This window comes from Artemia franciscana, chromosome 20, assembly GCF_032884065.1.
Source record: "Artemia franciscana chromosome 20, ASM3288406v1, whole genome shotgun sequence".
NCBI classification, from domain to species: Eukaryota; Metazoa; Arthropoda; class Branchiopoda; order Anostraca; family Artemiidae; genus Artemia; species Artemia franciscana.
In genome coordinates this window covers 25,530,248-25,556,286 of record NC_088882.1, presented here as the reverse complement: position 1 = coordinate 25,556,286, position 26,039 = coordinate 25,530,248, and the positions used below count along the sequence as shown (strand labels likewise).

General features: G+C 35.1%; 1 protein-coding gene across 1 annotated transcript in view; it reads right to left on the bottom strand.

Annotated features, from left to right (window-relative positions):
- The window catches only part of LOC136039956 (eukaryotic peptide chain release factor GTP-binding subunit ERF3A-like), a 38,985-nt gene extending 18,113 nt beyond the window's left edge, over window positions 1-20,872 (bottom strand). Inside the window, exons 1-6 of the mRNA XM_065723968.1 lie at window positions 20,669-20,872; window positions 14,839-15,111; window positions 11,412-11,558; window positions 8,887-9,014; window positions 5,442-5,614; window positions 2,595-2,741 (exon numbers count right to left, since the gene is read on the bottom strand). Of these exons, the coding sequence (XP_065580040.1) occupies window positions 2,595-2,741; window positions 5,442-5,614; window positions 8,887-9,014; window positions 11,412-11,558; window positions 14,839-15,111; window positions 20,669-20,810 (1,010 nt within the window). The 5' untranslated portion in view covers window positions 20,811-20,872. The remainder of the gene's footprint in view (window positions 1-2,594; window positions 2,742-5,441; window positions 5,615-8,886; window positions 9,015-11,411; window positions 11,559-14,838; window positions 15,112-20,668) is intronic.
- Between the last annotated feature and the right edge of the window lie 5,167 nt (window positions 20,873-26,039).

The window sequence follows — 26,039 nt, the reverse complement described above, 5'->3', positions numbered from 1 at the left end:
AAAGTAAGATTTAGTTATTTTGCATTGTCTGTTAGACTATAAAGAATATGACAACGACATTGCAGAAATAGCCCTGACCAAATTTTTCAACCATTTGTGGTATTTGAATGCAGAGTTGGTGGGATTATATTTTTTTTGATCCCGCCATTATAGACGAGGGAAAGTTGTTAGTGGCGATTAAATTGCTCAGTAGCACCGATGAATCATCAGAGCACGCTTGGGTTGTAAATCCAAGTCAGGAAAGAAAAATTAAAACAGGTAGCTGATGGAGGATTGGTGTAATTTAATATAAGAACAGATTTTCTAAGACACCTGACCTCAAAATAATGGCCAAACACCAAACACCTGGCCTCAAAATAATGCCTTCTGAGAAGGATTGAAAACTGTCAAAACATTAAAAGCAGCTCATGATTTAGCTGAGCGCAGTGTCAAACTAATAAACAACAATTAACAATCTTTGACAAAAGATGAAGGCCAAAAGCAACATGTGCTCCAAGTTGTAAGCAAATGCTCAGTATTATATCCTGACGTTCCAAAAACAACTTTAACATAAGCTCTAGAATAGATTAAATATCACTGTAATATTACCATGCCCTACAAAAGAGCCCCGCAGGTACATGGAATCATGGGATCTGTTCCTTTATACCATTACTTCTCTTTTTCTTTCTTTTTCTTTTTTAATTTTTCACTCAGTCCTAGAACATATGGTAAAATCCAAAAACAACAGTCTCTCCAGTTGTCTCCAAGACTTCCTTAGAAATCTATAGTACAGATTACTATAGTATGTGATGCGCTCAGCCATTACGGTCGAGAACACGTCCATTAAGCGCGCATCAGAAACTTCTCCTGTCTGAGTTACCTTTAAAATGTATTTTTTCTAATTGAATTTTAATAACAAGTAGTCCAACAGAAAGTCAGATCCAAGCAAATTTAAAACTGACAGTGGTCCTTTTAGTTCAAGTGGGGAAAATTTTCCACAGGGGGGTTTTTGGAGATAAATTTTCCAAAAAAGGGGGGGGGGAGTGTCAGTTAAAGAATCATTATTTTTTCGTTTCTAGTACAAAAAGGCAATTTAGTACTTGTACAACAGATAAGACAGTTGGCAAAGTCACTTTCGCTGAAAATTGTATCTCAAAATTTCAGACGATATGCGTTAGTATGCTAATATTGCTACGAACAAACGAAAAATTAAACTTTTCAGGCGATTCCAAGAACTACTCTGAACTAGAACGAGATTAAAAGGCCCATCATGAATCATATCTTCAGTTTGGAATTCTCAAAGCCAAAACTCCTAAGGATTCAAGAAAAATCCCCAGCATCCACTGTGCAACCCGTAGACTACCATACTTTCTAATCCCACTTTCTAATCACTTTCCAACCTACTTTCTAATCAAGTCATCCATTGAGACGGGTCACCTTTCGTACGCGGATGTCATTGTTCTCCAGTCTGATAACTTGCAATCATCTCAGGCTATTATTAATAGCCTCTATACCGAGTTGTTTGACATCGGGCTGTCAGTCGCATCTGCTAAAACTGAATTTGTCGTTTTTGGTTGTCATCACCTTTCCGATTCGAAAATTCAGGTTGTCCCTGCCACAATTTCTGCTTTTATTTCCCTATAATACCCTTGGACTTACATTCGGAACCTGAGGCAACGTGGTAACTAACAATTAATATGTTGAGAGAGAAGTTGAGAAAGACCTAAGGATTTCTATCTAGAGTTAAAGACCAATTTGACAAGAGAACCCTTGGTCGGCTGTATAACGCATTTTTCCCACCACATACGTTTTTTTACACCCTTTTTGAAACTATTCTCCGCTTCTGATAGAAAGCAAATCCGATCGTTCTTCTTTTGATTCTGCAATCATTTTTTAAGTATCCCTATTTGGGCCCGTAATAGTTATATTTCTCGACGGTACGGTGTTTTTGAGATTTGTCAAAAAATGGATGAACTGTCACGTAGATCTGTTGACCGTTGCAATAGAACTGTCTATTTTCCATCGATCTGTGTTCTATCAAGTACCTAGTGTTGTAAGTTGTAAAGTCTCATAGTATTAGACCCTTGTTCAATAAGATGTTTAAAAGTGATGTTGTCAGTATTTCTGCGTAATTTTTGTGTTCGTTTTTCTTTTTTTTTTGTTCAAACTCGTATTGCGTCTTTGTTATGCATAGAGGGTAACAATAAATTGTTACTATTATTATTATTAGTATCAAGTACCTAGTGGTATAAGTTGTAAAGTCTCATACTATTAGACCCTTGTTCAATGAGATGTTTAAAAGTCATTTTGTCAGTATTTCTATGCAATTTTTGTGTTCGTTTTTTTTTTTTTTTGTTCAAATACTTAGTGCGTCTTTGTTATGTATAGAGGGTAACATTAAATTTATTACTATTATTATTATTAGTAACAATACTTCTTGACTAATAACGTCCTTGTGTCGGCCCTGCGGTGCATTGCTACAGCTGAGTTCGACCTCTGGGTTTGATATTACCATGCTGAAATCAAACCAACTGCATAACCACAGGACTAATTTTTTTTTCAAATAGCATTTCTAGGATAAAAATACAGCTAATTTTAGGAAATTATTTACTTACGAGTACCATGGACAAACATCAGTTCCAACAGGTTCTTTGAGACCTGCACCGGTCAAACCGGAGGCGGGCATGAAAGTGACATCTTTCTGAGGATTGAAACCAACTTTCTTCAAGTAAGGCATTAATTTCTCTTTACATTCATTATACCTACAAATGACACTGGTATTATACAGAAATCCCCCGAAGAAAATACAGATCCTATAGTTAATATACGATGCACTATCATGGCGTCAAATGTCATGACAAAAATGACACTGCAAAAATATACTATATGACAAAAGTCGTAGTTGCAGCAGTAACCAAAACCTAGTAAATGTATTATAAAGAACACACCCTAAGAAATTAAAATTCACATCATTAATGTATGACAAACTATGAATACGTTATGCATCATGACGAAATCATAAAAATGACATGACAATAACATACTATCATGACAAAGTGAGAATGGCACAATAAAGAAATCCCCTTAAGATATTATAGCTCGTACAATTGATATGCGATACACTATGGCATCACATATCATGATAAAAATCACGAGAAAAATGACATAGTAAAAATGCGCAATCATGAGTAAAATGACAATAATAACAAAGAAATCCCCCTAAGAAATTATAGACTACAAAATTAGTAACAAAATTAATCTTGAAGACACAGATTATAATGACAAAGGTGTAAAGGACAGACATAGTCTAGAAGATGCATGTCATTCATGCAATATTTCAACTTGAGATTTCTGCATTCAGAGTAGTGATATATACGACTTAGCACTTCCTTTTCAAAACTTAATTATCCTTTTAGGGCTATTTTCTTAGAGAATAAAAAAGTTAAACTTTGGGGCACATTAAAACTATGCCTAATCAATTACAATTTTGGCGGGGATTTCAGTTTAACACATCAGTTAGAAAACAAATCTTCTGAGAATAGAACACAAATTAGCTTCTACATTGCCGTCTTTTTTAATAATAGCTATTAATAAGGAACAGTTATTAATAATGATAGACGACCGAGCTTGATAATTTTAATACTCGAATATCGAGTAATTTTAAATTAAATATTTTTGCATATTTATATTGGCAAATCATTCTAAATTCAAATCATACTATTGACAATTGAATTCTAATGTGATAGTCAGTGCACCCTCACCTTCAGCAAATTTATTATAACTATTCCATGTATTTGTGATGTCATTTTTTTGGAAAATGTTGGGCGACATCGATTATGGAAAAAAATTCCAGTGAAAAATTCGACAACAGTAAGAATCGAAACTGCAATCTTCAGAAAAAAAAAGTCCAAAGTACTATCCATTGCGCTAGGCAGGCTTGGAAACATTAATAAAAGAAACAGAATGGACATGAACGCATATACGACGTCTATCATATCAACAATGTTTTCTAAAATTAAGCCACTAAACGAACGTGCCCAAAATTGCAAAAACGAGATTACAGTTCCCCAACACGTTTTGTTGACACAAACAAATGTTTGGGTCATATTTGATAGGTCAGTATGTTTAAGAAGGGAAATGAGGTGACTGCTATTCACTCACTCTTGTAGAGTCTGGAACCAGTTCCTCAATTTCAGGGCCTCTAATTTCAGTCAGCAGAAGATTTAAAAATATATTAAGGGGGTTCGGAAGGGGAAATAAATTCTCCCTAGATCGTTATTTTCACACAAGAAAATGTTAAAAAGCCATTTTTCTCAAAAAATATTGCTGCTTTCGAAAAGAAAATATATACACATAAACAATTACTGCTTGTTCATTTCGGGTGAAGAGTATATTCAACTCATTCCCTACCTTGCACCATAACGTTTGTAATGTATCTGTTTTACGTATTTCTTAAATCTTAGAAGGAATACTAACACTTTCTATTAGCGCCATCAGGATTCAAAATTACCCATAAGAGTGACCAGGTAGATTCATAACATATTTTTATGGTAGCATTTTAAAAAGAATTTCCCAGATAGCAGCAAGTCAATTATGAAAACGCAAAGGCAAGTTACAACACTGCTAATGAGGATGACATCACAACTAGAATGATGGGACGACTGGAATGACGTGTGTTCTCTTAATATTTCACTAAAGAAAACGCCGATATGTAATTTTTAGTCACTAGGCCTGGAGTTTTCCAACATTCCTAAACAGCGTTTTGTGATAGAAAAATGGTGCAATCTTACGATGCATGGGCTATTCGGTGGAAGACGGACAACTTGTGGAAACAAATTTGCAATAAAATGTAGGTCTGCAGTATTTCAACTCACACAAAATAATACATCCAAAATAACAAAAGTTTACTTATTTTTCCTTTTATTTCAATCTCCCCAACTTGACGTGTTTTCCGGAAATCTTGGCAAATTTGCGAAAAATGACCAACTTACTCTTAAAAAATTACTGCTATTACGCATGCAGGGGCAAAAAAATAATTACTATTTGGATGGGGCATTAAAAAAACTGGGCTTCCATATTTGAGCTCTTCAATCCTGTAATTAGGGCAGATTATGAACTTCTGAGGGGTTCACGTGTGCCTAAAATCATCCCCTGGATCCGCCTCTGAGGACTGTTGTGCCAAACAGGGGGCGCTACTCATGAAAATCACTTGGTATAATCTACAATTGTGTACCGACCATAGATCTCACCGGTCAATATTATCTGATAAAAGTGTCAGCAAATCCCCTATTATTCATGCTCAAAAGTTGCGCTTCTCATTCAGTGGTTTTTCGCAAACGCAGTATGGGGGAACATAAGGTTAATTGTTCACACGGTATGTTTAAATAAAAGAAAATAAATACTTTCAGTAAGAATTTTAAGTATTTATTCATAACTTTTCATGCAGAGAGGAAAGAAAATACCTTGCTTCGCTCCAATTTACTGTAGGGTCATCCATTTTGTTAATAAGCACCATTAAATGTTTAACGCCCGCTGTTTTTGCTAACATAGCATGCTCTCTAGTTTGGCCTCCTCTTTCAAAACCGGTTTCAAATTCACCTTTTCTGGCTGATATAACAAGGACAGCCAGATCAGCCTAGAAAAATGATAACACATCAATGATACAATAAGTGAGTGAATAACGAAATCTTTCAAAATACGTTTTGCAAACACAAGATGTCAGCAAGTTATTATCAACTAGAATATAATTATATGATGGATAAGAATAATCCCAATAATTTAAAACATCTTTTGTCAAATAATAAAAGATATTCAGATGATATTTTGGTCTTAGATTGTAAGGATTTCATTGATATTTCTAAAAATAAATATCCATCAGAGCTTACTCTTGAACCTAGTCATGGCGCTGGTCTTGAAGATCATTTCTTAGATTCAAATATTAATATTTCTGATAATAATAAATTAAGTTTTAAAATGTATAATAAAACGGATGATTTCGATTTTGAAGTGATTAATTTCCCATTCCCTGAAAGTAATATACACTCAAATATCACATATTCGACGTTTTTCTCACAGTTACTTCGATATACAAGGATTTGTAGTAATTATATTGATTTTAAAAATAGATGTAAAATCTTAAGCCAAAAATTGATATTAAGAGGTTTTTCTGCAAATAAATTAACTTGGCAATTTAAAAAATTTAGTTTTCATTATAACGAACTTTTAAATAAATACCAGAAGAATTATCTAGAAATACTTGGGGAAATTTTTGGTTAATTTTTTGGGTTCGCAAAAAGTTGATGCAGCGACATCTATTTTGTGAATTGTATATCTAAAAGAGCGGATTTTTCGAAAATAGCCACATGGTACTGATGAAATCTGTAATTGTTTTAGTTTATTCAGGTTTTTCGCAGAGTTAATATTTGTGATTTAGTAAATTTTGTCACATTTACCAAATCACAAATATTAATTTAGCAGCAAATATTGCTGCTAAACAGAGGAATATATTAACAGGATAAGCTTGTTTTGGTGTTACTTGGTTGTTCTACATTTGCTTGTTTTTTTTTTTCATAAGCATACATTTTGGGGGTGATACCTGACACGGGGATACCATAGGTATTCTGTGGTAGGCACAACACTTGACTGGGTAGAGAATTTAAAGTGCCGAAACCCTATAGGCAAGTGTATTCTCCTGATGAGCCCTTGTGTTGCGTTGTTGCCTCTGAATTATTTGTCTTTACTGTTTTTATTGTTTGGTAAATGACGACTTGTACTTATTGACGACATGACTGCCTGTCCATGGAATATTCTTTATGGTTGATTGTGTATGGCTATGCTGTTTGACCTGTGTGATTGTATGGATGAGTAGGGTTAAGGCCTCATTCAAGTGCTTGTCTATATTAGTCACTAATTTAGAAAAACAGTCTTGCTTTTCTGTTTCCATAGAAATTGCCTATGGATTGATTGCCTATGGATATGGATTGATTGAGGTACCAGACTGACTGAACTTTTATCAAACAGTAGGCTGTACGAAAAGTGTGATTCGATCCCGGGTTCTAAGGCTATAATGAGAGAAATGTTGAGATGGCTAGGACACGTTCTGCGGATGAAAGATGACAGATTGTCCTTTTCGGCCAACCGTCTAGAGCTAAATAAAACGTAGAGTGTCCTCGGTTGGGATGGGAGGATATTGTAATGAAAGATTTAAGGGAAATGGGAACTTCCTGGGAGGGCAAAAGAGTGAGACTCAGAATAAATAGGGATGGAGGAGGAGCTTGCGTAGCTGCCTTGATGTTGTAATGAGATATTAGTAGCATATATATATATATATATATATATATATATATATATATATATATATATATATATATATATATATATATATATATATATATATATATATATATATGGTGATAAATTTCTGAGATAGTTGAACAGTCCTTCCTCAACCAATTTATATATATATTTTGAGTTGCTTCCTCCACTACCCTACCACTCAAATGGTGTCAGCAAAATCTAGATCGCCCAAACGAATTGCTTGGTTTATCTATACGCCACCTCCTTCACTAGATCTGAGAAGACAGTCTACCGGCACCATAAAGAGACAGTGAGGAAAGAACAAAATCTCACTTCACTTCTAACAGGAGATGGAAAAAATCTCGCCCAGCTGACAGGAGCTTGACGCAACATTTGCAATTTTCCTGTATGGCAATACCGAGAACGACTCGTTTCTCAGAGATTCCAGAGCCGAGAGAAGCCTTCCGCAAGCTTTGACAGCCTTCAGAGTAATTTTTTTTTCGAAATCGACAAAAACATATAAACTTAGACCGTCATTTTCGACTTTCTTAGGTAAGAATATGAAGTGTGAAGATCAGACCATGGCTTCTGAACAAACCCCTCCTAGTTGCAACGTAATCCTTCGGAATGAAATCTGCCAAAACAGCTCCCCGGGCATGGAGAAAAGGAATATGCTACGCCAATTCCAGGAGAATTTGGCAAAACACTTATCAAGGATCCTCACTAGGGTGCTGTATTTCACAGGGTGACTCACTTGTGTGCGCACATTTATTGCTGCTCAGATCACTTGTGTGCGCATATTTATTACTGCTCAGATCACTACAAATAGCTTTACAGAACGCCAAATAGGATAACACCGGAGACTTGACGATCTTTGCGAAGTTACAGCCTTTCCCAGTCGAATTCCCATTTTTCCGCTTCTTGGCTGCTTTAATAATCTCAGTACAGGTAGGGGACGGGGGTTCCGAATCCATACTCGGTGAAAGCCCCCCCCCCCCCCATTTAATAAACTCAATTTTTTTATTTCTTGTCTGAGAAAAGAAAAAAAGAGACAATTTCAACGTAGGTAATTCACAGAGCACTTTCTCAATACAAATAAAAAACGATTGACGTCCGTTCCAAACAAAATTATTGTTACTTATTACAGGGTGAAATCATACACAATCCTTCAAATCAGGTACACGCCAGGAATGCAAATGGAAGAACATTCAAGGTACGCCAAAAAGTCCTATCTGTCAGGTTTAAATTTCTGAAATAATTGTCAAAAACTGTTCTGAGGATTAGATTCAAAGGGAGAATAAGCAGAGAATTTTCTCCAATCAGAGTCTGATGCTCCTAATCCTCCTACTCAGGACATCTTAGTAAACGGTTTTTGGTAATTACCTCAGGCGCATGAAAATATCAAATACGAGCTGTAGGGGTAACAGCGACAATATATGTCTTAAGCACGTGAGGTATACATAATTGTCTATATTATTTTTATTTAAAATATAATTAACCAGGGATCATCACACTGATGACCAAACTAAAATTGATATTATCTTCCCTCCCCCTTCTGCCCTGACCAGTAAACTAGTTTTAAGGTTATAAAGGGATTCCGCTAAAATCTACCTGGGAAGCTCCTCCAATCATATTCGGTACAAAACTTTTGTGACCTGGTGCGTCCAGAATTGTGAAATGCTTGCTGTCAGTTTCAAAAGATGCTCGACCAACTTCAACCGTTTTTCCCTTGTCTCGTTCTAGAATGACAAAAAATAAATTGAATGAAATTGAAGTACTTACTCTTAGATCATCATTGTCCAACATGTAAGATGCAATACTGGAAACACAATAAAAAGTAAAAAACTGAATTCAAAAATTAGTTCTAAAGAAAAAAGAGGAAAGATGTGTTTTAGTTCGAGTAAATGGGGTCAATATAAATTGTCAGAGACTTGGTCAGAATACTGATCGAGTGAGCATTAAAAATTTTCATTTATGTCTTTATTTTACTGTCATATAACCATTCAATTTTCAAGGATTTATCCCGCTTCTTTGGGTAAAATAGCAGTAATAGTTATAATCACCATTACGGTAGGAAATACAGGTTATGTTTCATGAAACTAAGTGTTTTCGCACGTAATTGTTTTTCATCAAAATACAGTTACTATGATAGACACTCACCATGTCACTAGACATAGTATGAGGAGTTCCTTGCTGTAAAACGGAAAAAATAATTAAACTAATTATTCATTTAAGAAAATAGAGATTAGGTTTCGTGAAATAAATTGTTTTCTAATGCAGGCTTTCATCAAAAACCAACTAGTAATAGAGCATTGTTCAGATGGATACCTAGGTTGTGTCTGAAACATTCAAGAGTTAGTTGTTTAATCAGACCTCCGCCCCTTCATCAGCAAAATACAACACAAACACATTAAAATAAAACCAACTTAAACAAAAATACCGTCAATAAAATAAATTTTAAAATAAAAGTCATGAAATAATTTCTAGAGGCTCAGATTCCTCACCTCACATAGGTTCAGCAAAGATTGACAAAAAAAAGAGTTAATCATTCATGCTACTTGAATTGGCTAAAAATTGGAAGAATTCCTTTTTACAATATTAGCCATTTGTACTGTTAATGTTGAATTCCTTTCGGAAACGGATTCGTTTTGATTGGCTTCCAACTTGATTTTATTCTGTATTAATTTTTTTTTTATATATAATTAATTTTGTGTACAAGGGTTGAGTGTATACCCACCCAAGTCTCTATTTCGGTAAGTTTTATTATTTCAATTTTGCGTCATTTCAGTTGCTTCAGGGATAACTTGATTGATTCCTAAGTCATTACTGATTAGAATTATTTTGTCAAATAGTACAGCATGGTTGGCGTTATCAAAAACGCAGTTGCCTAAAGCTGAGTGAAAAGATGTTGAACTGTTTTTGGAATTTAATGCTTTCTGTAGTATCTGAAGCTCGTCCCTCTTCTCTCTTGGAAAAATCTCAACAGACGCCATCCGACCCTACCCAAGACCTCATCCGAATTTGCATTATCATATTTTATAGCAGCAGAAAAAAGGAACGATACAACACAGTAGAATAGAAAAAAAGGATAAAATAACATTTCAAAATAACAAGAAAAAATCAAATCTTTTAACTGGGAAAAGTGCAAACTTACATAACAATTTACGACATAAAAATCTGGGAAAATACAAAACTCAATTTTTAATGGAAAGTATCTCTATATGCAAACATGCAGGTTCATAATTTAGCAAACGCCAAATTTGAAAATAGGGGACAAGTATGCAAAATGAGAAGTGAGCAAAAAAATATAACATCACCGATCTTTCAAAAACCTAATTTCCCTCATTGTCATAGCAAAAAGGCGGGAAACTGGGTAAAAAACAACAACAGTGATTGGATGAGCAAAATTATGTAAGAGTGTAACCCTAGCATCTTATTATCAAATCTGCAAAGAATGAACAAAAATTGTAGTTTCGCTATTCATCAATGAATAGCTAAAAATATAAGCTACAAGTTAATTTTGTTATTGTGTAAATCATTCAAGATTAATGCATCAAAATATCCCAATAGTTAATTGAGTCATCTATAGGAGCATATTTTTAGAAAGACGAGTCATCAATTACTGTTACATTTATCTCTTTGGACATATCCATATAACCCTGATTATTTCTGTTTCAAATAATCGCTTTTATTGCTTAATTTTTAAAGCTCATACTAGATTCAATTTTCTTCGTCAGAAGCTATGATGAAAATCTCCCAGACTGACTTTTGTGTATCATAGGCTAATAGCCCTTAGACCCTGAGGGTATTAAAGGGTATTAACACGGTTTGAAGTAGCGTGTTATTAGCACACCGACGGTCAAAAAACTGCCTTGTGTTGGAATTTTGACAAACAAAAAGCTCGTCGTATTTATCAAATTTGTTTACGCATATTATTTTTCACGATTCGGCTTGGAAACAGTAGTAAAACTTCGAATATTGATTCTGATATTTAATATTTTGTGACAACCAAAAGAAAATCTGAACAACCAAAGGAGAAATTATAGAAAAAAAATTCAAATAGGGATAAAACTAAGATGAAGACAGGGGGCTATGTTTTCATTTTGATGTCCTTGGTACTTTAACAAACGACTTACCTTCTAGATTCGTATCAAGGGCCCATGAAAGATACCAGGATTCTCTATTTTTTTCTTTTGCTTCCTTTTCGTATTTTTCCAAGGTCCTCTTGTCAACTTGTCCAGTCAAAAATAGAATCTGTCCGCCAATAGTTGACTTTCCAGCATCTAAAAAATGTACAGATGGCATACACAAATGTATGAAAAGCCAGGGAGGGGGCCAGAAGTTCTAGTCAATATAAAAATTTCCACCACGACAAGACGATACGCTCTAAAACCATTACTACTACCAAGCATGCAGAGGCTTCCCCAATGGTATTTTCCGGTCTCCCAACCCTGTAATTAGGGAAACTTTTGATCTTCTGGAGGGTGCACATGTCCCTAAAACCACCCCCTGAAGAATACTGTGCCAAACATGGGCCACTACTCTTGAGAATCACTTGATCTAATCTATCATTAATTGTGCCAACTATATATACCGTAACTCATGTTATCCGTACATCTCATCTGATAAATGTTAGGGTATCTGATAAAGTGAAAAAAAGCCCTTGGAATGGAAAGAGATATTCCCCTTGGGGATATTCCTTGGATGTTGAGATTTCAGTCCCAAGTTAGGGTGATTGAAAAAAGTATACATACCATCCCCAAAGAGTATAATATGAAAACAAATTATTTTTTTATATCGTTGAGTTTCTTCTAGGAGATTAGAAATTTTTTCACGAGAATTTCAGTTTTCCATCTTTTTTGGCTCCAGTCAATATTTTAGTAGATTATTGAATGAAAAATCATTATTATATAAAGTGCAAAAATTAATCCCATCAAGTGTGTAAAAAAGCTCTTTAGTGTTTAAACACGTGCTTTCTATTGCACCAAACATTATTCATGGTGACGTAATTAATTATTAATGATTTAAGATGATGTAATTAATTATAGTGTTATCCAATGTTGGGGAAGAACTATAAGGACATATTTGAGTACTCAGACACACACTTAAACACTTTTTCTAGTACAAACTATAAATTTAGCATATTTTTGGTACTTTTTTTGGCACACAGGTACCAAATCTACTTTCGACTGAAAGTCCTCCCAAGTCGGAGAATTATTAAAAAAAAATTCAAAATATTGAGTTTAGTATTATTGAGAAATATATTTCAGGAAATACAAAGGAACTACTTTAAAGGCAGTGAAAACTGAGACTAACATCAACCTAGTTCATTGGTAGTGTCAGAGAATATCTCTAATTTACAAGATTGGAAACTGACACTAGAGCTGACAAAAGACCCATCACCAACGCTATCTAGCATTTAGCGTCACTTGGTATTTTTTCAAGCTTTGTAATCATGCTTCTTACAGATGCTGAGTGTACTGGAGTGGCACAGTGGGTTTTACATTAGCTTGGTAATACAGTACCCAGAGATCAAAACTTGCTGTAACAACACTCAACAGCGTCGACGCAGGGACCCTAGTAGTCAAGAAGCGTCATTCAACCGATCACTATTACTTATTACAGAGGCTGCGTGTCCTTTGTGGCATAGAGAGTTGGATCTCAACTTGGTAATACGAGACAAGAGTTTGAACTTGGATATAGCTCAACACACTACAGACGCAGGGACCCTAGTAGTCAAGAAGTGTCATTAACCCGATTACTATTACTTATTACAGAGGCTGAGTGTCCTGTGGTGACGCAGAGGGTATGACATCACCTTGGTGATACGAGAAAAGAGTTATAACTCGGCTATAGCACAACCCACTACAGGGTCGGCGCAGGTACCTTAGTAGTCAAGAAGTGTCATTAACCCAATTACTCTTACTTATTACAGAAGCTGAATGTCCTGTGGTGATGCAGTGGGTTTGATCTCAGAAGCGTCGTTAATCCAGTATATACAGATACTGAACTCAGACACTTATTCCTCCAGTAATTTTAAAAATTGGCACAAATTTTGACAAATTATGACACCGAAAAAATACCAAATGCTAGATGGCGATATTTTTGTCGGCATTAGCGCCAGTTTCTACTCTTGTAAATCACTCATACTTTATGGTTCATGCCTAATTAAACTTTTTGAATTAATAATTTGCTCAAATAGTTAGGCATAAAGATTTAAGTTAACAATAATTCAAAAAGGGTCATCAGTTTAATCATAAAAACAACAGCAATTTTATATTTAACTCAGGATAAATTAGAGTCAGAGCAAGTGAAAGCCTCTTAATACTATCATACTTGGAACAATGAAAGTTAGATGAAGCTCAAAGCTAGCACACAATAAATCTTGCAACATATACAATGTATCAGGTCATCAGAAGATGATCATTTTATTTCATGAGAGCCTAATACTGCAATATATCCTGCGGACTTGCACAATATTACACAGTGATTTTTTTTTATCTATTTTGTATTTCAAATGACATACTAAAAAAGTAAAAAAAAAACAAAAAACCTGCAGATTAGATTCAATGTTTCTTTTGTTTTCCTTTATTGTTAAAAATTTATATTGTTTATGTTAATTTTATGTATGTCATTTTTTTTAATATTTTATTTTAGTAAAAGTTATTTGTTTTATCCAGCATTATTTTCTTTTTTCTCTTTTTTCATTGATATATCTAGATCTGAAGCCAAAATTTCCATGCTTTCATTAACATCATATATTTATGAGAAAAAAAAGTCCCAGCATTCACAGTTTTAATTAAAATTTTACCCATTATTATATTTTTAATCCATTCCAACTAAATATCAAAAGTAAATTTCAACTTAAAATGTAAATCATATATTCATTCTAATCTTCCCAAAATGTTTGTAATTTAGAACTGGTATATTTGGTGGGTAAAAATTACAAAAAGATCAAAACCTCACACCAACATGACATATGAATACAATATTCACAAGCACCATCTTTATTCTACTATTAGTAAATCCCAAACCAGAAGATACCTTATAGACCTATAGTATTTTATAGTTGTTTTTTCTTCAAATCTGTATCAGCATTGCCAACGCGGTACAATTGTATCGTTTTTGGTACATTAATTTTTTTTGGTATATTTGGGTTTTACTTGCTTCTTTCTGACTTGGATATTTGTTCATTTTTAGTTTATTAAACATTTTCCTCTTGTCACAAGTTATTTTTTGCCTGCTGTTCAGATGGTACAAATTAACCTCTTGTGGCACAATTTTAGTCCAAAAAACGGTACTGTTTATTTTATAACGTAGACAACGTTTGTCTGTATTGTTCTTAACAAAAATACTGATTAAAGCAAGAACTATGGTTCATCAGACGTGACATTTTAGTCTGCTTTCGTATTTCCATGAACTAACCTTTCAAATTTAAAAAGCAAAAGTATGTTCTAAATAAAATATAAATTAAATCTTCTTTCTAATCTTCCCAATATTTGTAATTCTAAGACTTGCATATTTGGTTGATAGAAATGATGAAAGAGAAGAAGGACCACTCACCAACATGGCCTATGAAAACAATATTCACGTGCTCCTTTTTAGTTCTATTACCAGCCTCATTAAATTGTTTCTTAGGTTCTTCAGCAGATATATCGTCGTCTTGTGATCCACTATCATCATTCTGAGTTCCTTCAGATGGCTCTTCTGGCGTTCCAGGTGTAGTGGAATTGTCTTCATTGGTAGGTCTTGGTTCTTGCTTTGGTACTGATTCGGCCGCTTCTTCCCAATCGTCTATCGGGGGTTCTGATGCTGGAGATGGCTTGTCTTTTACTCCTAATAGACAATAATATGTAAATAAATGATGTTATTTAAATAAACAGCATATGACAATAGTAATAAGAAGAGATGAAGCTAGTTTTTTAAGCTTTAGTATGAAAGCTGCAAGACTGATCTTCCAAAAAGTAGCTGAAGAAGTTCAAAGAAATTCAGATATGTTACAAGATGAGGCCCTTTGGGATAATAAAGGCACTTGAAGCCCTTCCCAGAGGTCATATGGAGCAATCCTAACCTTCATCCCATGTCCTTGTGGATGGGTTTTCTGTACTGTAGTATAAAGAAATAAAATGGCTATTTGCTTTTGCCTCACTACAGTTACACAACGAAAAGTTAGGTAATAAAGCCACTGAGTGTATGCATAAATGGAAACTAATTCTCTCAAAAATGAAGAACTAAAAAGTATCAATTACATTTGAGCTCAAACAGTAAAGGCCTAGGGCGACAGTGTGCATGGTTACGCGAAATAAAATTATTAAGATAAACAATGTATTTAACAATAAATCGATTTTTTTTTCTTTTTCGTTCCTCAAAAATTAGCAAAATCAAGAAATCACTTTCTTTTTTAACTTAGTTTTCACCCTAATGTGTCACTATTCCTTAAACTATTGTAAAGGTCTAGAATACAGACTTCTCACTGTTACGTGGCTGCTTACACGAAGAGTGGTCTAAAAGACTCCATGATTTAAAACGGACTTTTCTTAGTATTACCACCACTGCACCTTTGAGGGTAGGACTAGCATAAAACTATAACTCATAGTTTCTATATTTAAGGATTCACTCTCAAAAAATCACAGCTAAACAATTGTTAGCAGCCACCCACCAAAGTTGAATAAGCAATCTAAAAGGATTAAAAAAAAATCCCCAAATTGTATTTTTCAAAAAAAAAAGATTAAGAGCACAAGAATATTAAAATTTTTATAAAATAATTTGCTACTTTTAAAGTTCGTCGTTTCTTTTATTTCTAACTTTAAGTTACAATGAAAAACCTTGATTTTTTTTAAACGTTTTTCTGTTATCTAAATACAAAATACTCCAGTACCTTAATTATTCCAATTTTTAATATCAGTTTCGAAAAAGATCTGCAATTTTCTTACAGATGCTGCTAAGAGAAAAAAAAACATATTGCTTTGACATTACCATTCAACAAATTATGACAAAACTATTCTTAGGGACATTATTAAACCATTTCTCAACAAAGGGGCCTTAATTGGAGGGAGGGGGGTCCTCATTACAAAAACATTACTATCTATATTCAACGTTTGACAAACGGCCTTCAAAGATGATAAACTTTATGAAACTGCAAAAATCCTATATTCTTGTTTTTATACAAACTAGTGAACTACTTTTAACCAGACTTTCTTTTTCTCTAATTCTGTTTTCTATCTCATTTCAAATTAAATAATTTTTAAGGCCACAATGGCTAAGCATGACAAGATGAAAAAATTCAAACAGAAGAGAAAACAAGGATTTCCAGCCAGTGAATATGTAACACATATATTTCACCAAGATCTCCACTCAGCTGTCCTCAGTGCAAAGATAGAAAAATAATGAAAAACAGTAAAAACAACCAGTAAAATAAATAAAAACAAACCATTACCCTTTCACCATTACATAGAAAGGGTCTGTTTTTATTTTACTGGGTTTTCTTTTTACAGTTTGTTTTTATTTATTTTAGTAGTTCATTTCTGTTGATTGGAATTTACTAATTGAAGCTGCTTCAAGCATTTCCAGTCTTCCCAGAATACACATAGGACCAGATATAGCCCTGACCTTTGCATAAATCAAAACTAGACAAAAATAAATCATATGAGCCTTTCTGCCACCACTGTGTTTTGTTTTGTTTTTTTGCAAATCTATAAATATATAAACAAGTTGTCTGTGTGTGTGTCGAGTGACGTCATGTTTGTGTGTCGACTGACGTCATTATAAGGATTGAGCTGTGTGCGTCATGAAGTTGTTTGTCGACTGACGTCATGTTTGTCAACTGATGAAATTACATACCGGGACACAAATGACGACCGGGACACAGGGAATATAAATGACGACCGGGAACCTCAAAGAGAAACTACAGACTGGGACACCCGGACACAAATCACGACCGGGACACAGGGAATATAAATGACAACTGGGACAGAGGGACACAACTACAACGGGGACGCCGGGGGCACAGGCGGGATATATAAATGACGACCGGGACACAAAGATTGTTTGAATAGAAATTACAGACCGGGACACCGGGACACAAATGACGACCGGGACACCGGGACACAAATGACGACCGGGACACCGGGACACAGGGAATATAAATGACAACCGGGACACTCAAAGAGAAATTCCAAACTGGGACACCCGGACACAGGGAATATAAATGACGACCGGGACACAGGGACACATCATTAGAATAATGAGGTATAGATCTGAATACGAGAGAAGTTGTTCTTTATCCAACATTTATATGCATTAATTTATTTGGATTGCATGCACAAAAAGCCAGAAAAAGATAAGCAAATCAAATACAGGAAATCCCCCTGCAGAAAATGTTACCATGAGATGAGAGATCATCAATAGTAACATTTGCTGGTCCATTAAAATGGTTGATGCATAGAGAATATGTTTAGCCGGGCATGTCAGGAAGTAAGAAATTAATGCTTCCTTCTGGCAATTAGAAATCTTATACTGACAATCAAATTTTTTTTTTTTTTAAAAAAGTTGAAAAAAAGAGCTTTGAAAAATTTACCAAATAAAAATATCATTCAAATACAAAGCTGATTTATTAATGACAGAGGTTATTTAGTTTAAATTCATCATTAAAATAAATTACAAAACAAATCCTTGGAAAGTACAAAAACATGCTTGATATCCTTTTTTTCAAGCCTGTCATACTTAAGTTTCTTCCCAATACCTCTCAATTTTTCTTTAAATTAGTTTAGTATTCCCAAATAGGTAATATAAGTTAGAAACTCCAAACAAAGCAAGAAGCAAATTTCTAGCTTCTAATCAGCACCAGTTCAAACTTATTCTTAGCCCTTGGGTGGAGTTCAGTGAAATAGGGCTTGATTTAAATGGAGTTACATAAAGGTTGAGTTAAACAGGAGTGTAGATAAATGGGGGTTCAGGTGCATGAAGGTTCAGTTAAATAGGATTGAATGGCATGTAGATCCAGTTGAACAGGGGATTAGTTGCACAAGGGTGTAACTAATTGGTGTTGATTTGCACAATAATTCAGTTGCACAAGGGTTTAATTGTACCTGGGGTCAGATGCATGAGGGTTCAGTTAAATAAAAGTTCAGTAACACACAAAAACCCTATCATTCATCTTTTTCTCTTTAAATGCATTTCAATTTGATGTCATTTACATGAAAAATTTTTCTTTTTTTAAAATTAAGATTCAAAGTATAGTCAGCCAAAGGGTGTATGTCCTGCCCATGACCCACCAAATTATTGCCATGCCCTGTCAGTAGGGCCTCTAGGCTATCCCATGTTGAAAATCTTGGGCCTAGTCTAAGAGACTTTCAAAATCTGTCATGTCTGTAATCTTCTGAGCTCTAAAAACAAAAAATGGTAAATATAGTAGGTTGGCAACACCTTTACAGAGCACATTTTTTGGCCCTGGATTAATTCCTGGAAATTTTATCTATATAGCTTACCTTGTCTATTTTCCAAAATAGGCTAGCAAGACTAGTATTACTGGAAAACTGGGGCTATTCTATTGAGAGCAAAACATGTTAAGAGAGCAAAGAAGGTTAACGTAGTAGCTTGGGAACACCTTCCCAAAGTATGTTTTTGGCCCTGCAAAAGGGGGTCCATGTCCAGATAGTCAATGAGCTTGGGCTATCCTTCAGGGGAAAGCAGTGGTGGTTCTGGCCACTTCAATTTGATTATACTAACAGTTAGTATTATTATACAAGTGCTACAGTAAGTAAGTAACTTACTCCCAACCATGATCTCTACTTTATTTTAATAAAGATAAATCTTTAAAAACTACAAAATGATTATAAATTTTAGATTATTTATTTCAAATTAGGGTAAAATTCTAGTTAATTGACTTCTTGCTATCTCAGAAAGGGTTTAGGTTAGGAAAATGAAACTTTTAGGGATGAATCTACAGACTAAAGTATGTCCTGGAAAGGCATTTTGAAGCAACTACCTCTACTCCTTCTCCCTCTAGAGGGCCCTAACCTTTGATGACCTTTAAAAACATGTGTGTTATAAAAGTGAAACCTTGCAAAATAGATCTCCTGCTTAATTGAAGTACAACAAAATTGTTTTCAGCTTCATAGCTTTGCTCAATTCCATTTTATAAGGTTTTAAAGATATGTAAATACATTTCTTAAATTTTGAAGAAAAAAAACATTGATATGGCTCAAAATTCTACTCAAATAACAGGAATTTCATTTTCAGAACTAAAGGCAGAGAAAAAACAACTAGTAACTGAAAATTAAAGTAAAATGTTGTTTTGTCAAAATTTCAATAGGTAGGCTAGGCTATAGACCTGTCATATAGGCAAATTTCAGGGCCCTCTAGAGGGAGAAGGAGTGGAGTTGGGTACCTTAAAATACCTTCCCAGGACATACTTTAGCCTGTAGACCCATCCCTGAAAGTTTTATTTTCCTAACCTAAACCCTTTCCAAGATAGCAAGAAGTCAATTAACAAGAATTTTACCCAAATTAGCACCCCTAAAATGTCTGCACCTTGGGTGAGTGCCTTGTTATTCTCTCTTCTCTAAAAAAAAAAAACTATGGTGAAAACAGTGTTAGAAGACCTGTGAAAACACAAACCAAAAGGTGTTTTAAAGATATCTTTCTTTTCCAGATTTTCTCTCATTAGTCTAAGGAAAATCAAGTATCTTTGTTGAAAGAGGTCATCAAAAAAATCATGGACATCATAGAGATAATTATGTACTCATTCATAAAATAAAATTTTATATTTAACTGCTCTTTATGAATTTGACTTTATTAGGCAAACATAAAATGACACATGGTACCCAAAAAGTGCGCCTTGGGTTGTTTTTTCATTTTTAAAATAAAAAATAAGGTGTAAATATGTATAAAAATATGTTCCCAGGACGTACTTTAGCCTGTAGGCATATCCCTGAAAGTTTCATTTTCCTAACCTAAACCCTTTCTGAGGTAGCAAGAAGTCAATTAACTAGAATTTTACCAAAAATGGATGCACTTCTCTAATAGTGACAAGAAACAATATGCAATCATCAGAATCTTGCTAGGCTATAACCTATGCAGTAATACACACTTTAGACAGCTTGTGATGAAACTAAACATTTACCAAAATTATAATGAAAGTGCCCCCAATATGTACTAACAACAATTTTTCTGTAGGCTATAGTATGAAACAAGCATAGGCCTATTGTTTTCTTAACATGTGTCCACAATAGCCTAGCCCCAATTGTACATTAATTAAAGAACAAACACTAAACAAGAATTCTACCAGAGCTTGCAACAAAACTGAAATATGAGCCAAATTTTTCTCCTATCTGATTTTTGAGTTAATCTATTCTACAATATTAGGCCTAATCAATTGCCTAGCCCCACTTACCATTTGCTTGATCTGTTGCTCCAGAAGAGGAGGCTGAATCCTGCAGCCATGATGGAACAAAAACAGCTGCATTTATATTAGGTACAAACGAATGTCCATCCACATTCACATCAGTCATTTCATTAATGGTTTTTTCCGGCATATTTGATTATGATTCTGGCAACTTAGTAATTATGAAATTCTAAATAGTATAACTATAAACAATGAAAAATTTGAGGAATAAATATTCGTCTGTTACAAAACTTTGATTTTGAACTTATTTTTTATGTGTTTGTCAAATTTTTTTCAATTTATGGTTAAAATACAAGTAATTATTATAAGCTGTTATATAAATATTAGTTTATATTGTAAATTTTAATGTAGAGAGCAGTAATGCATAGAAACTAGTTACTGTGCTCATAAACTTTTAAGAAAACATGGAATGCCAGTAAAACTATCCAAAAGTAATTGACAGGATTCTATGAGTGGCTGCTCTGGTATTGAAAATGCTAGAGCCAGAGGTGGATCTTGAAAAACTGTTTGGGGGGCCCACTGGACCAAGGGCGCCAATGTGGTTCGAGCGTAATGATAGGTGGGGGGAGTCGATATCGCTTTCGTCAAACCAGTTAGTTCCTATGAATCTGGTAGGTGCTGATGTAAAATGACTTAGAAACCTCCTTGAAAGCCAATACTACTATTTTCCTATAGTAGTAAAATACCTATTGACAACAGACGCGAGCAGATTCTTTGATGAATAAATTACCATGGCTTCATCGAAACTTTTTAGTGAGTGGGCCAGACATTTTTTTTTTTCTTTAGAGCTTGATATAAAAAAATAATTATTGGGAAAATCTCTGAATTCTGAGAGTGGAAATACAGTTGTTTTTACAAAAGATAGAGAATTGTAAAGTGGCCCCTTCAACCACTAAAATTTCCAACATTTTCTATAAAGAGACTGAAAACCAACCGCATGCCTGGTTGCTGTGGCCCTGCCTTATTGTTTTGGCAGCTAGAAACTGTTTTGAAAACGTTCGACGACAAGCAAAGCAAAATTGGGCTTTTCCTAGTGTCAAGGACTACTTTTTTCGAGGATTCTTTAATCGGAACTAGAACCAAAACCTAGAATGGGTCGTGTCCCCCATTCTCAAAGCTGGTTTTTTTTTTTTAAAGCAAAGCACCTATAATATGATGTTTATTATAAACCCTATCTGTACCGCGGCAGGGTGTCATATCCAAATATATTTAAAGCTCCTAATTTCTTCAAAAACCATACAAGTCTGATAATGATAGAGATAAATATAATATATTAATGTAAAAAGATATTTTATATTGAAATAATGTCTTGTACATTATCACAAAGCATTAATATTGTAATGTAAAATAGTTCCGTTTTCTACCATTACCATTCTAGATGTACCTTTCTCTTACAATCATACGCCAGTAGAATGCTCATTAATTCATTTGATTTCATGTTCCATCCATCTTACAACTGGCAATGTAGTAGCCATTTGAAGTTTTTTTAGCAGGAAAATTCTGATGAAATGATGCTAATGTAATATCTTCAGCATTTACACCCTCCCTTTAATCTGAAATATAAACTAGAAAAAAAAAAAAATCAATTTACCCATCCCTGAAAGTATTTTCTACTTCTTGTTCGAATTGTAAACTACAAAAATCTCAGTGTCTCATGGGGATGGGGCCTTACCGGTAAGGGGTAATAGGCCCCTACTAGCCCTTAATAGCCTTACAGTGTATGATTTGTAACCTAAATATTTAATGTGTCACTCCCGATTCCTTTAAATTTCCTTAAAGAATACGTAGGTTGCATTTTGGACTGTAAATTCTAATGGAATGCTGGAGTTAGATTAGTAGCAGCAGGGGCACCAACGTGAAGGTTCTCCAGCGCCTCCCCGCACTCCTAACAATAAAACCAATCTCCAACACCTAGCTATTTTTTTTCTATGCCAATATGAAGCTATGTAATATTCCAAGATATGAACTTCGAAAAACTGTTTGTCCCAGGCAATGGGATGGGTGAGTAAAGTTAAGGCCTCATTCAAGTGCTTATATGTCTTAATTACTAAAGAAGGAAAACAATTTTCTTCTTTTTTTCTTTTTTTTTTTTTAGTAGAGTAGAAAAGAGTGTAGGTATGAGTATATATATATATGTATGCATAATTTTTTTTCTTTTTTTGTGTGTGCGTGTGTGGGTTTGTATTTGTTCATGTGTGTATTTGGGTGTGCTCTTACACTAATGCTTTTTTTTTACTATATGTCACTCCTATTCTCTATCTCACTCCCCCTTCTTCCACACATACAAATCTAAGTAATAGATCTCCCTCTACTGATCTAGATCATCTTATCTCTACTAATCTATATCATACCATCCCATCTCTACTATTCTAGATACCCTATATCACGTTACTAATCTAAATACCACTACTAGTGGTAATAGCAGGGAGTATTTCACCCATACCTCCTTATTCTTTTCTGACCCGGTTCTCTTCTTGACAGATTTGTCAGTTAGTCTGTAAGTTTTGGTTCTGTAGATCTGGTTAGTATCGTGGGATGAGAGGAGTTGTAGCTGGGTCCTTTCTTCTATCGAATTCTAGGTGCGAAAAATTTAACAAAAAGAAAGAATAGGCCATACTAGAGTATCAGATTCAGTCTCCGAGCTTTTCTGATGGCAATCGAATTTATTACATCTTCTGTTTTCGGCAATTCCTTTCTGTGTACTTGCATAAACAACAGCGCCTCTAACCTCTCCTCTGAAGTTATGCTTCTGAGTGCAGAACACGTTATGTCAACCTTAGAAAAGATTCTTTTTGCCTTTCATGTTGAAACTGGAAGCGTCGCAAGGATTGTGAGCAATGCAAAGAAGTTCGAAAAATTTGCTCCTAACAGCTGTTGAGAGCCAAAATGGCCGTCTTCGGCTTCGCCGTTGCTAATCTCGACAAATGGCTCTTCCAGATATGAAGTCCTATATTCTAATCACTACGTGTGTCACTTAGAAGTTCCTTGTACTTCTCCTACCCTTTCTTCAGATCGTCCCGATTCTTACTATGGACAATTGATGGAATTAGTGATGAAAGTTTAGCCGCTTGAGCAATACGGGAGCTATATCTTTCTAAAAAATCAAGGAGAATGGCATCCAGAGCTGGGATGAACGCCAACATCCTGTAGTGGATTTTTGGATCCAGATCAGGTTCGGTACATAGAGCGCGAGGCTATGTGTGGTTGGACGACTTTCATAGCAACATCAATTTTTTTTCATGTTCTCGACTTCTGTATAGAGAGACTGGAACTTGATTTCTGCACAGGCTCGCATTTCCTCTAATGATGTCTTGACGCTGCTTATGAGTTCTAAAGATCTCATAAGATCACCGTCCTTTTTTCTGAAGTGACTCTGCCAAAGGTTTCATTTGAGAAGAAAACGAATTCAAGCAGACCAGTCCAATCTGCGTGTCCGATTTCTCAATGCAAGAACTTAGTAGATGTGCTTTACTGCTGGATTCTCTGTCTAGCCAGCCTTCTATCTCCTCCAGAGTGGAAATAATAGACGAGAAGGAATCCCAGAAGTGACTAATTGCCTCATGATTCTCTATAAATCTTGTGGTACAAAGACCAATGAGGGTCTCAGCTCTACCATTGTCCTACGTTAGATGTTTCTTCAGAAGCCTTGTTCGTTTGGCGCTCGAGCTGAAACGAGAAATGGTTTCTCGTACGATATCTTGTGCATTCCGTGGAATTGGGACAGAAACCATCTTCGAGTATGAAAGATTAGTGGCAGGGCTTACGAAATGAAAATAAACTGCTCTGTATTTCACCAGCAGCCACATTTACCAAGCTCGACCTGCTAGCGGTTTTGCCATAACCTTGGCCGACACACTTTGTTATGTCTAAGCCAGATTCGGTGACTTCGACTAAAAGTGACCTGCCGAGGCTTTAGCCGTCTAGCCTTTCTTCATAATATCGGCTGGTATTGACCTTTTCATCTCCAACGAGCCCCGATAAGGTTTGAAAGGCGTCGACTACGGCAACATGATCTTCTCAGATTACGTAGCCCCTTTTCGAATTGAAAATATAACGGCACGCAACTACCATGAATTCCCTTGTCTGTCTATCGGTGGATTCGTCAGCAATGAGACACCAAACTGTTGCTGTGTTCACTTTTCTGACTACTTCAGATTTAACGAGTCATTTAATTGCCACGATTAGTTCATTTTGGATCTGCTTACTAGTGTATTTTGCGTTCCCAAGTGCAGTATCTACAAGCCTTTGAAGAAATGAATCACCCCCTGAACACAATACCGAAGTAGGTGACAGAAATTACCGTCATTTTCTGCTGCGACTACATTAGGGCCCTGATTATCGAGCTTACCACCGTCCTAGTGGCCACGAAGGTGATATTCTGTGCCCCGAAAAGTTTAATTGTTTCCAAAATGCTTGCAAATAGTTCAGGAGTCTGGTGTATTTATTTCATTCTTTCAGAGTCCAAGGCCTTCCAAAATTTTGATGGTATTGCTTGAACAAAGCTAAAAGCACTGCAGCCCTACACTGGTAATTCATATAATATCATGACTTGGCATGTTGTGTAAGTGCAAATTTCTTTTCAAATCAGACTTGAGTAGCCACTCAGTAGTTTTAAGACGAGCCGATCCATTTTTTACCCACTACCCCTACCCCCAGACAAATTCGACAATCCTCCACTGCTATTGGAGATTCTCATTATAACCCAAACACTACACCAAAGTCCTTCGTATTCTTGGTGACGGCTCACCGTAAGCTAAGGAAACCCGGAAAGAAGCTCAATGTTAAGTCGATTGAGCAGCTTCACCCTTCTTACATCTTTGTAATGAGGTCGAAACTTTGGCTTGGTTCTTTGGCTTTTATCTTTCGTTAAGAAAAAACGCGATGTCTCCAGATGTTGGTTGGTTGGTTTCTTTTAGTATCACTGCGAAACCGAAGTCAGAGGAGGAGGGCGTGATGCCGGTGTCAGGCGAGCAGGATGTTTAACAAGGCAAGAAGCAAAAAATTCTTTTTCTTTAACAAGAAAAATATTTTTTTTCTTGTTAAAGAAAACCCTATAAAAAAATGCTAGTGAAGGTAGGCGAGCCAGAATAATTGATATTTTTCTCAACACTCGTTGACAGTAAATCGACAGTGTCTAGGCAAAATTGTTTTTTGCAGTTATTTTTTTTTAAACGAATTTATAGTGTTTCATTAATTCTGTCTGATCAGTATACTGACTTCCAGTGCTCAATTAAGTCCTAAAATGATCAATTCTGAGTATTCCTCTCTTCAGAACCAGTTAGGTAATTGTGTTGCGGAGCAACACTACTGCTTTCGTAGTTTTTTTTTTTTTTTTTTTTTTTTTTCACCGTGATCAGCG